At 38.4% G+C, this 12,298-nt stretch overlaps 1 protein-coding gene across 2 annotated transcripts in view; it reads right to left on the bottom strand.

Annotated features, from left to right (window-relative positions):
- The window catches only part of SOS1 (SOS Ras/Rac guanine nucleotide exchange factor 1), a 43,818-nt gene that overhangs the window by 7,233 nt on the left and 24,287 nt on the right, over positions 1-12,298 (bottom strand). For both annotated transcript variants that reach the window (XM_082302789.1, XM_082302788.1), the window contains exons 9-16: positions 9,066-9,193; positions 7,674-8,329; positions 3,247-3,328; positions 2,904-3,026; positions 2,642-2,745; positions 1,319-1,541; positions 538-657; positions 61-223 (exon numbers count right to left, since the gene is read on the bottom strand). In XM_082302789.1, the coding sequence (XP_082158915.1) occupies positions 61-223; positions 538-657; positions 1,319-1,541; positions 2,642-2,745; positions 2,904-3,026; positions 3,247-3,328; positions 7,674-8,329; positions 9,066-9,193 (1,599 nt within the window). The remainder of the gene's footprint in view (positions 1-60; positions 224-537; positions 658-1,318; positions 1,542-2,641; positions 2,746-2,903; positions 3,027-3,246; positions 3,329-7,673; positions 8,330-9,065; positions 9,194-12,298) is intronic.

The raw sequence follows: 12,298 nt of genomic DNA on the forward strand, positions 1-12,298 counted from the left end.
TGCAGCCAAGGTACCCTGCATGACACTGCCATAGCAAAAGTGGAAAACATTTCACTGTACCTCAAACGTGTGATCCAACCTATAAACTGCTGCGGAGTTCATAGCACTGACAATCTCAAGGACACCATTAAAGTTGTTTAGCTCTTGAAAAACTTGCAGGATCTCAATTATCCGGCTCACTACAATTACTCTTTCCTCTAGGTTTTCTGTTTCTACAATGCATCTAAATACACAAGAACATTGGGGTTTGTATTAAAGCGCTGATGAGGTTTCCAAAATCAGATATTAAGTTGCAACACAAACAAATATGATTCTATCAAATTACTTGAGATAGTTCTGAAAATGTCTTAGAGATTCGAAAATATTCTAAGAATAAAAAGCTTGAGACCATTATGTTAAAATTCTCACAGGGACTGGTTTTAGCATCTAAACACCAAAACAGGAATTCGCCCAGAACAGGATTCTTCACAGTATACTTGTGAATGGACTGTAAGCATCCAGATATGGAGTAGGTGCAGATTCAGGAAAGTCACTTACTTTTCAAACCACAAAGTTAGGTTAGTCGTATGCCTTATCATTTTGAGAAGGTTGGGAGAATTAATTTCTTTATCTTCCTTTGTCCACACACTTCCAACTAGTTCAGATGGCTGCACAGCTCTAGAAAAGTAGATGCATTATCAAAAAATGTAATTAAAAGCAGGAAAGAAAATATTATTTCTCCAAACCCTCTTGATTTTCACTGAATTTGGAATTCATACTTAGAAATAAATTCTTAAGGTATCGCTTTTATAGTGTTAGGCTCCCATCATGACTGATATTTCTATGCTTCTTTTTTAGGCTGTAGATATTTCTTAATCTATGTAACTCTTAACCACCTCTGTTCATCTAAATGAAGAAAGAAATCATCTCATTCACTGTAACAAAATGTGAGCTTCCAATGCCTGAACAATTTCTTACAGACAGCTAATGAGACCTGACACGGTCCTTAATTTGCTTCACAAACCAGGATGTGAAGGAAATTGATTTAATAATTGTTCATACTTCTCAAAGTTTGATCTACTCAGAAAATATCAAGAGAAAGATGGAGCACAATACCACTAACAGTATGCAACAGTCACACATACTGCACATTAACTGGGGGAGGATAAAACAAATGTTGTACTAAGAGGGCTTTTTCTGCAGAAATAGTAATTAATACACACCACTGGTAAAGTCCCTTGATTTCTGTGGGGCTTCACATCAGAGGCCCCCAGAAACAATTTCAGGCATGGAGAATGTTTTGATTTGTGCCACATGTTTCTCCGTGGAGGGAAGTTACCTGTAAAAATCCGACTCCAGTAAAGTGAGCTGCCGAGCGATTTCTATGGGATGCAAAGTGAGCAAGTCAAAAGTCTCTGTGTGGCCTGGTTTGCTTATGTGCCACTCAATTGCTGGAGGGGGACTCTCAAAAGTGATGTTGTGGCTCGGCCCAATGGCTTGTGCCTGCTTTTTCCTGTTGATTATCTTTGTGATGGATTCAACCCACTTCTTCATGGCTTTGCCTGGCACACAGAGAAAATTACTATTTCGATAATACTGTTTTTCCTAAGATACCAGTATGATTCAGAAATCTTTGGATTTAACCCCAAAACTTACTACATTAAAGGAATAATATATTCTTTAGGATTGGAGCTCTCACACAAGTGTAGAAGTGTTCAAAGACAGAAAGAATTCCTCAACAGCCAAGGACAAGTGCAATTTTGCCCAAGCACAAATTAGAACACCCAAATTAGACTCCAGCTCTGATTTAGGTGCTTTTCTTTCTTTTCTGAGTTTACAGTGAGTTTTTTGGGAACAAACCTTCTTTTGCCCAAAATGCACTTCCGCAAACACTTTGAACTTAATAGTCTGGGCAAGAGCACATGATTACCTCAGATAACCTAGAAAGTCAAAATAACAAACAGGGAGAAGCTTCTTCCTGTACTGCATTTACCATCAAAGCTGAGAACAAAACTGAAAGGCCAAATGCCTTTTAAGCTCTGCACCATAAGAATTTCATGCACAAGTCCATTGAAAACCTACCAGTACCATCTATTGAACTAGCTGGCTCATTCTCCCCTCTTTTTAATGGCTAAATAACCATTAAATACTTCTCTGACACAGTATTCTCCTACAAACTGCTCCTGTGTCTGTCTTGGTTTTATTTAAAAGGAAACAGGAAAAGTCTGTACAATCACAACTGCAAGGTGTCCTACAGTTCCAATATGCATGGTGAAGTAGCTGGGAACTCTTGTTTCAAAGAAATAATGGTTTCCACCATCAACCTTTTACAAAAATTACCCCCTGTGTACAGTTTAAAATGTCAATCAAAGCAATTATTCTGCCCTGATCATTACTCAGTTCTTATTATTTTGCATTATTTCAGTCCCTTTACAACAAAACCCATAATTTATGTAAATAACAATCACTATTCTGAAAAGGAGCCAGATTTTTTAATAATAGTGTGTGTGTGTGGGCTTAATGAAAGTTTATTTCATGCTCTTTATGAAGTATTTAATAAGCAGTCAGTCCTGTTTTTCCTGAAAGCAGAATTGATCACATTCCGTATCTTTGAAAAGGGATGCTTTAGGATAAATATCAGCACTTAGGAAACTGTAAATACCTCTTACTGTTCCAATGAACTCCTCCAAACGTTTCAGAAGATCGGCATCTCTTTCAAAGTCATAGAAGTGGTGCTCTACCCAGTGTCGACACACATTTAATACTCTGCAAAAGTAAAGAATAAACAAACACTCTACACCTCAGTCTATCTTCCCTATCCAAGCAGCTGCAAGGAAGGTCACTGGAATCATGAAGAGCCAGTGCAGCCAGAAGATGACACCTCAGAAGGAATTCAGAGGGGCTCACAGTGATGCAACACTCACCGGAGCTGCACAGGTTGAATGTACTCTTTCCTAAATCTTTTCAGCTCTGCACTAAGGGGTTGGTCTCCGTTCTCCATGGCAATACGGTCGGCTTCCGTTGGCTCAGGCTCTGGAATTTCAAATCTAGCACAGAAGATGGGTGTAAGGCCATCTATTACACCAGTCTTGGGCACAAACTTTTGGATATAAACTTGTACATTTTACTGGCAATCCTTGAATTGGACAACTTTTTAAAAGGTGTTTGAAGTGAAACAAAACCAACTGGAAAGCCAGAATCGTACATGCTCCACGAAGAAAGAAACAAAATGCACTTCATAAGAACATATTTTTAACAGTGGCATACCTTTCTATTAGCAAACTCAGCAACTCTTGAGGTCTACAGAAGGATCTATATGTTGTGAGAAAAGTCCGAACAAAGTTGGGATCTAAGACAAAGAATAATTTTACACTTATGTCAGCAATTACCTGATTTTTTTTCCCTTTACAATAACTTCAATTATCCTTTAAAATTAAGGATGTCACCCTATCAATTTACAGAGAAGATTATGTAACCCAAAATGCTTTGGTAACATCTCCTAAAACAATATGAAGCAGAACTTTAAAATAATTTTCATTCTGTTGGAGGTTCACAGCAACTTTTTTTCCCCCCTTCAATTGGTAAAAGACAGGATTCTTTTCCAATGACTTTGAAATTAATGAATACATGATTTTATTTATGAGTAAACAACTTTAGTTTTGACAGTGATTGGGACACGAGAACTCAAAAAACAAATCAAATAACTTTGCATTGGGTAGAAATGGCCTCTTCCAGGGGAGAATGTTTCCCCTAAACTGGCACATTTGATAACCAGTCATGGTTAGGCAGCCTAGGTATTTTTTCCATCTGACAGCTATGTTTGAGGTCATATTTATTTCACTTCAAGAAAATCAACCAATTTCATTTTAATTGACTAATTACGTATCAATTCATTTAAAATATGAAAATGTGTTTTAAAAACAATCAAGTATTCAAAACAGAAAACCAAAGTGTCTCCCATAATTACAAAAGCAAACCCATTTCTCTACAAATATGAGGAAATGCAGTGACAGCTCACTGGCACTGCACAGAGCTGACTAGAAACAAGGTTAACACTGTTATACCTGAACAGAATTAATGAGCAGATTGCAACAGCAATTTGCATTTTTTTGCATATTAAGGCCCTATCCGGATTTTAAAACCAAACCCCAGTTGATAACTGTCCTAACACAGAGTGGCTGAAGAGGAGCTCACTTGAAGAAAGAATTCCTATAGGCTGTACTATGTAGGATAAAAAGGCTGCATTATTTGACTTAATGCTCTGTTGGATGTAAATGGAATATGGATTTTTAAGAGCTACTTTAAAATCCTCCTTAACTCCTTACCAGCATCTTGTCCATTAGAAGGAACATTCTGCCTTTCTTAGATCTCCCTGAGTTGTTCATTTGGGCAACAGTTTCCTGTGATGCGTTGCACACCCTAACTATGCCATGTAACACAGTATTTCCTTGCAATTCTGTTGCAAGATAATTCTCATTTCTTAAACAAGCGGCTATTCTGCTTCTCCCATGTCCTTCGTTACTCCATTTCTCTAATCATAACCCCTCTCCCACCAGTCCTTGAAATTGTACAGTCCAAAATTATTTTCAAAGGCAGAACTCCAATACTTTTTGCACAAAGAAGGTCATCCCTGTTCACATAATCTTCATCATGGAAATACACCATTTCTGCTGTGCTAAAGAAGCACAGTAACTCATGCTCTCACAGTTTGCAATCTGTACACAGCATCTACTCTAAATAAGAGATTTTGTCTACATGAAAAAGAAAGCTTCCATAGCAATTAACATTTTTAGATCACTGCAAGCTCTGAGTCATAGCTATTGTTATTTTTACAGGTAGGGTCAGCATATAAATCCACAATACATATTGAATTCCAAATGAAGTCGATCAGAAAATCAAATCTAACTTTGTTATCTTACTAGCAACGACTGTGACTCAAAATAGTGTACAATATATGAGTAAGTGTTAAAAAAATACAGACAACACTAGTTAGCCAGGATGTCTGCTCATGTGATAATTCTCTCTTCAATGCAGCCAATTTGAAAGCTAAAAAAGAACAATAACTGTTCTACGAGGATTTATAAATAATCACCCTTGAATTCCTTACGAAAGGAAACAGACACTATGATGACGCACAAGCACTCTTAACATATCAAAGCTTTAAAAATAGAAGAGTGCTGCCCTATAGATAAAAAAAAAAGCCATGACTTTAAAATCTTGGTACCACCTAATCCAGCTGCTCTTAAGAATTGGGCAAGAGGAGATAAAGAATGCAGAAACACATTAAAACAAGGAAAACCCACCAGAATATGCAAATAGGGTCAGAACCTGAACTTCTAATTGCAGGGCAATTTCTCTCATGTAAAAATACATGGAAAGCTGCTTTTGCAAAGGAGATTTCTCCCTGTTTTGCTGCTCCACCCCAGGATAGTTTGGACAGTCTCACCCTGTGATCAGGTGGCCATCAGGGCTGTCTCCCTGTCTGAACTGTTGCAATGGCTGGACACCTCCTACCCCCAGCAGCATTATTTCTTTAAAGCTGTCCCTGTTCCACAGCAAAGACATTTTGGCTGATAAAATGGTTTGTGCATTGTCAGGGGGGTGAGGGATGAAAAATAAAAGGTCCAACACCCATATCTACAAATGAGATGGACTGTGTGGATCTTCACATATGACAAAAAAGTTGAGATCTGATTTGACTACAGCAACTAACTAAACTGCAACAAATTCATATGACCTCTGCAATTGTATCTGTAATTATTCCTTACACCACTTGACCTACAAAGATAAAAACCTAGAGGAAAGTCACAGCTATAGTAAATACTGTCTTTAGACTGCCAGATCAAAGGCTGCCATAACCAGTCACACTGAATTCCAGAACAATTGCCTCAGAAAAGTAAAGGCTTGCTGTTCTGGCATATGAATACAAAGCCAATAAAGACTTTTAAGATTACCATCACACATACACCATCCTGTGTGGGGCAAGAAAAGCATTTCTACAGTCTGTAGCTGTTTGATTACATACCACCACAGCACTCATCTTTCCCAGGTCTTCAGAGAAGAAGCCTTGAACTCAGCAGATACATGTGTGAAAGAGCTAACCTGTTACTCTGGAGGGTTGCTGCCCTACTCACTGCATCTCACAAGATGCAACAAAACCCTGAATGATTTACATCACAAATGGACCCTGTTTCCTGTACAACAGAGCATTTTTGGTTGAGTCACTTTATCTCTTATTTCTTTGCTGCCCTGGAAAAGACTGCACAGAATGGTGAGAACAATGATGTTTTTCCTCACAGATAACCAATTATAAAACAGAAGGTATAGAAGATAAGAGTGTTGAGAAATTATGCACAATGTAACAACACAGCATCAGGTCCACTAAAGATCTTTAAGGCTACAAAGACAGGCTAAATACATTGTATGACAACTATTTTTATCCTTTTGGTCAAAGTCTTTCAGGCCATCTCACGGTACTCACATTCTCAGTTTTCTCATACAACAGTTTTTGCTAATTCTTTGGCAAAGACAATGCTACATTTAAAAATAATAATAGAAAGGTGTCTTCCTTTCTCTAAGGCCGAGTAGTTTGATTTTAACGTTCAAGACCATAAAATTATGTCATAAACCATGCCTAAAAAATTCAAAGCCAAGAGCTGGAAGTTTATAAAGTTACAAGAAAATGAAGACAGATACAAAACTGCACAGGTAAAAACTGCCAGCACAATATTGCATTTGGCTTTCTAGTAAATGTTAGGAAAATTCGAGGAAATTAAAAGAAGAGCAAGAAAAGTAATGGAGCAAAGAGATGTAACTACAGGTATTAAAAAAAGTAAACAGAGTACTAAACTACAGAAATTATATTCTGCTTATTCCTCGCTTCTTTCAAACAAATATTCCTGATCTATGCAGGGTATCTAGGACTGAGCTGCAGAAGAGCAACCTACAACAATTAAGAGTGTAAAGAGTAAAAAGGAAGGAAAAAAAGAAACTGCTGAATATGAAAAGCACTAATACCAAGATGCACAAAGTTTCAGAATAACTGACATACAAATAGAATCAGAAAAAATAAATCCAAATCCCAAACACAAGCCCATGCTTTGCAGCTCATCTTACAAAAATCCTGGGCTGCCATCAAGAACCCCACACATTGAGGTGAGCCTGGATAACCACGTAAATGTCTTGTTTAATGTGTCTTCAACACAAACAGAAACCCTAAGTCAAAAGTCCTTAAATCAAATCCTCACTGAAGTTCTGATTAAGGCAAAGTTCTGAGGCCAAAGTATTCGAGTGACTGCACCTATCAAGCTGATATTGGTCTTTCCATGACAAGCTAGCACAGACATGGGTAATAGCTGATAGAGTACAACCCTTAACTGAAAACACTGGGCCCATAATCCTCTCCCACATGCTGGCCCTTCCTGTGTCACCCAGCTTTAGAAGTCTGGAGGGAAGGCAGTTCTTGTAGCCTGGGGCACAAAGGAAAAAGTATTGTCTGGAGCTCAATTGCTGCAGGCTTCCACCCCCATTCCTTGCATGAGAACAACCTTATGCACATGCAATATCCCATGTGCACTGCCACGCATATTCACTTTTTACTCACTTTATGTATTTGCTGCATGTATTTAACACAGGAAGAGAAGCATGAACAAGCGGCTACCTTGAGTTTTGGCCGCACAAACCAAGTGCCTCACCTGCATACATGTGGTAAGTCAGCCTCTCGATGAGCTTCACAACAGTTCCTGCCTTGATGATGGGGATTCCAGATTTGGGCTGCATGTTTTCTTCAAACACAATATTCTCTTCAGAGTCGGGTTCTGCAAATCTATAAAGCTCAGGATTTGGAAATCTCATCTGCTCCTCTTTTTCTTCCTGCAACATTGTTACATCCAACATCCTTTCCAGCGTGCTTCTATATTGCAAAGATATCAATGCTGCCATCCAGTTGTTTTTCTCTTCAGCTGATTTAGCAGCAAAAATAACACTGTTCTCATCTTTTAAGATGATTTCAAAAGCATGTCTATACTCATTAGTGTCATCTTTATCATTGATTTGTACCTTTCGCATGAAGAACTTCTCCTTCAGTCGATATTCTGCATTGCTAGCACCAGGAAGTCTTGGCTGGCCATGATTTGACTTACAGCAAATCATCAAGCCATCAAACAGGAATATGTGTCTCTCGTGCTTTGCTCCTACACGTGTGAGTGTTCCTTCCATGATGAACTCATTACAGCACTGTCCAATGTCTTTACCCTCCCAACCATCAATATTTTTCTGGATTTCATTCATTTTCTTAATTGCTAGCTGCTTCCCCTTCATCTGCTGAGTATAGAACCGGCATGCAGATTCACTTCAGTGGAGGATGGGAGAAAGGCAGCCTATTAGTACACATGTATTGAAAAAACACAACCACCACTAACACTGAGATTGCAATTTCATCACTCAGTATCAGCACCATTGCAAAGGCTTGACTAAAGTATCTCATCTGATAAATTTTCTACTTCAGCAATAGATGTTTTACCTAAACACAAGCAACCAGAGGCAGGCAAGCTGTTAGTGCTTCTTAGACCAAGAAGCCACTCACTTCCATAACCAACAGAACAATTTTAGATTGCAATTATTTGAAGCGAGTACATTCAGAAAAAAATAAGCTGTTAAATGCATTCATTTTCAAGCCTAAAGGTTACTCTTGGCAGCACAAAACTGGTCTGGCAAAGAAAACATTGAAACAATTTTAAGAGTAGTTTCTAGTTCAAGAACATTCCCTTCTAACCACACAGAAAGATACTTTTACAAAATTTTTAGGTGGATTTTTATTATCTGAGCACAATTAACCCACAAATGCCGTAACTTTCTACTTACCAGTGAATTCTCAGAACGTCTCAACTACCAGTTTGCAAGGACACATAGAAATTAGAACTCTTTTAAAACAATAACAAATTATCTTGGCTTTGATGTCACTTCCTTTGAAAAAGCAGGCTTGTCACAAACTATTTTGTTCATTGTTTACTAAAAGAGGAAACCGGGAGCCCTGGATTTATAGCAAAGCATTAAGAGCAGAGAGCAGAAAAACCGGAAACGTTTACCTAAGCCTTCGTTTTGCAAGGCTTTTGGAGCATATCCGTTCCATACTGCTTTGAAGATTTAGCAGGGCAGTTATTGCTTGCTTCAAGCACTCCTTATCCTCTTCATCCTCACTTTTTTCTTCCAATTGCTGTGAACATTGAAAGTCAAAGACAGGAAGTGTTACAAGCATATTGGTACGTGCAAATCCAGAAGTTTGACCCAGGAAGAAGAAATCTAACCATTGGCTGATTTTCCATGCTCCTGCTTGTTATAAAAGTTAATGGAAATAACCAGGTGTGTTACTGACATGGGTGAGAGAGACAACTCTCTGCGAAGAGCTTAATCTCAGTAAAATATAGCACAGTCACTAAGGGCCCCCAGACAAACACACTCAGACATGCAGTATTTATCTCAACCTGGTTTGATTTACCTTACAGCTCCTTAAAGGAACCCATTTCAGGTGTTAATTCTTAAGAACAACAAGCAAGGAAGATCTCCATACACACCATACTACAGGACAAGATCACATCAGTCTGTGTGTGACACATGTAAACACTCTGGAACAGGCAAGCTGGACTCAAAGCTAAGCAAAACTCCTTCATCACATTTATAAACAGAAGATTACAAGGGCTCTCATCTCACTAGTAACAGTTTAATTAATAAATCAGGTTGAAGGGGACCTTGGAGATTATCTCAGCCAACTTCCAGCACAACTGCAGAGCCAACAGAGATCAAGGTGCCCAGAGCCACAGTGAGTTTTGAATCTAAAAACTAAACTAAACTGGACAAGATGGGTTAACACTAATGTTTTGTGTGTAACTATTGTTACGACAGGTAAATTTTATAAAACAAGATCTGCCATGTTTAAGACTGCTTAAACTGAAGATTTTCAACTCATATCTTCATTTAAGCATTAAAATGTTTCACATGAGTGAAAAAATAGCTGACTACAGCTGTGGCTTAGATGTAAAACTGAAATAACTTATTCAGAACTATTAACAGACAAGCATTTTAGACTACTACACACCAAGAATTAGCTCCACACAATTGAAGGATTTGTTTTGGTAGTAGAAATGAAGCAAAGGCCAGAATGAATCAGAATGAGACGCCCTTGGAAAAAGTACAGTTGTGCTGTCCAGTGTGAAATATAAGTATTGCCCTCCAAAATCCAACTGAGTACAACATAGACATGTTTGGTATTTGAATGGGTCAGAGAACAGCATTAATTTTTTCCCTAACCTGAGTTAATCATTCAGTGCAATAGCTGTCAATGCCAAAGACTACTTTATTTGTGTTTTCAGCCATAAGGATGACCACAAAGTTTTTTCTGGGCAGCTTTGGCTCAGGTAGTATCATCTGTCATACTCTCAATCTAAGCAGCATTAGGCGTGAGAGCTTACTCATGTAACAACCACTGAAACAGGTCTAAGAATGCACCACAACAAGCATTGCTTCCCAAAAGTTCTTGGTGAGATGACATCATTCCAAGAAGGAACACACTACCCTCTTCATATTCCTCTACTCTCTAGATTTAGTAGAGGTATCATCTCCCCTTGGCTTTGGTTTTGCAGATCTGGGTTCAGAGAGGATTTCAGAGCAATGAGGCAGGTACAGCACCACTGGCAGAAGTCTTGAAAGAAAGCTTTGAAAAACTACCTCTAAGATTTTGCATCTTTCCTGCACAAGCATTCAGAGAAGGCTCTCTGCCTTGTGTGCTGCCTTTTTGCAAACTTCTATCAAAATAGTCTGGCTAGATTTCCTATAATATCTGGGTTGCTAATCTTCAACAGTGGAAGAGATTGTTTTAGCCTTGAAAATAAGCCTTATCAAGTCCTACAATATTCTGTACATTCTATTCAGAAACAGACTAGTACAGATTAACATTCATTACTGCAAAGCATTCTGCTCTTATGTTACTTTTTACAGAAACCTCTCTCCAATTGCAAAAATGTGGGTGTTCATCACAGAACAGTCCATGTCCCAAAGCAAAATACCTATCTGCATATAGAGAAAGTGGTTAATACTTTCCCATCAGGATCCATTGGGACTAACCCTATTTCCAACAGCAAATAGAAACTAAATCAAAATCCAGTGAGTGTAATTATGCTCCAGGTTTAACATTTGGTAACTGCTGTACAGAAACGTGTGTCTTCTTCTGTGTAACACCAACACAAATGGCAAATCAGGTAGTACTCTGAACTACTATGAAGACACTTCTCTGGACACAGGAATTTGGAAGTTTATATTCCAGCACAGTACTGTATAATTACCAAAACCAGACTTAGAACTCAGTGTAAATTACAACAATGATTTCATCTTACACTGCCCTGGACAGTGTTTGGAAAAGGTGGAAAGTAAAACATCACTGGGAAGCACCCAGAAAGTTTCTCTGCACATCCCACTCATTCTTCTACAGCTGTGCAGTGCCCTCTAATGAACAAACCAGGGAGATGCTAAGCACGTGGTGGTGGGGTTTTTGTTGGGTTTGGGGTTGTTTATCTGCTTTTGGGGTTTTTTTTTTTTCAGAAAATGCACTACATACTATAAAGAATACTACAGTGGTATGTGAAGAAGTGCAGACTTCTGATTATCAGTAGTATTATAGATATTGTGGTTTTTAACACTCTTATGAGAAAATACTGGCTTATAGTTCACGAGATTCACAATACTACAGGCACAGGACCCTGTTCATTCCAGGAAAACAAACTTGGAAAACAGACTGCTAGGTAAGTCTCTAATAAAAAGAGTGTACTCTACATTCTAGGCCACAAGCTCTGAAGAGATACCAAGAAGTGGAAGACAAGGTATTTTGTTCTACCTGTTGCATAACACAAGGATTAGACATTTATAAATTCCAAAGAGATAGAAAAGAAATCCTTCTCATGCAGTGCACAGTTAGACTGTGGTAGTCAGAGAAGCATCTCTCTGGAAATATCATAGAGAACACATATGAGAACATGCAGATACAATCATACCCACAGGTGTCACGACGGATATGAAGTCTGTACTTCAGTGTTTGCACCACAACCTAGACTTCTGTCTTCCTAGAAGATTATTCTGAGTCTAACCACTGAAATTTGTGAACTGCAAGTTCCCCAATTCCTCTGGGAATCAAGACCACAGCTTCAATACAGAGAAGACAGAAGTATTTTGTAATCAAGAATAAAAATCAGCAGGGTTTCTGCTCTGACAAAGGCAGGCAGATCTGCTGGCACTTTGCCATAAAACAATCCTGGCAGATGGGTCAATAGCA

The sequence above is a fragment of the Coloeus monedula genome, assembly GCF_965178545.1.
Source record: "Coloeus monedula genome assembly, chromosome: 2".
NCBI classification, from domain to species: domain Eukaryota; kingdom Metazoa; phylum Chordata; class Aves; order Passeriformes; family Corvidae; genus Coloeus; species Coloeus monedula.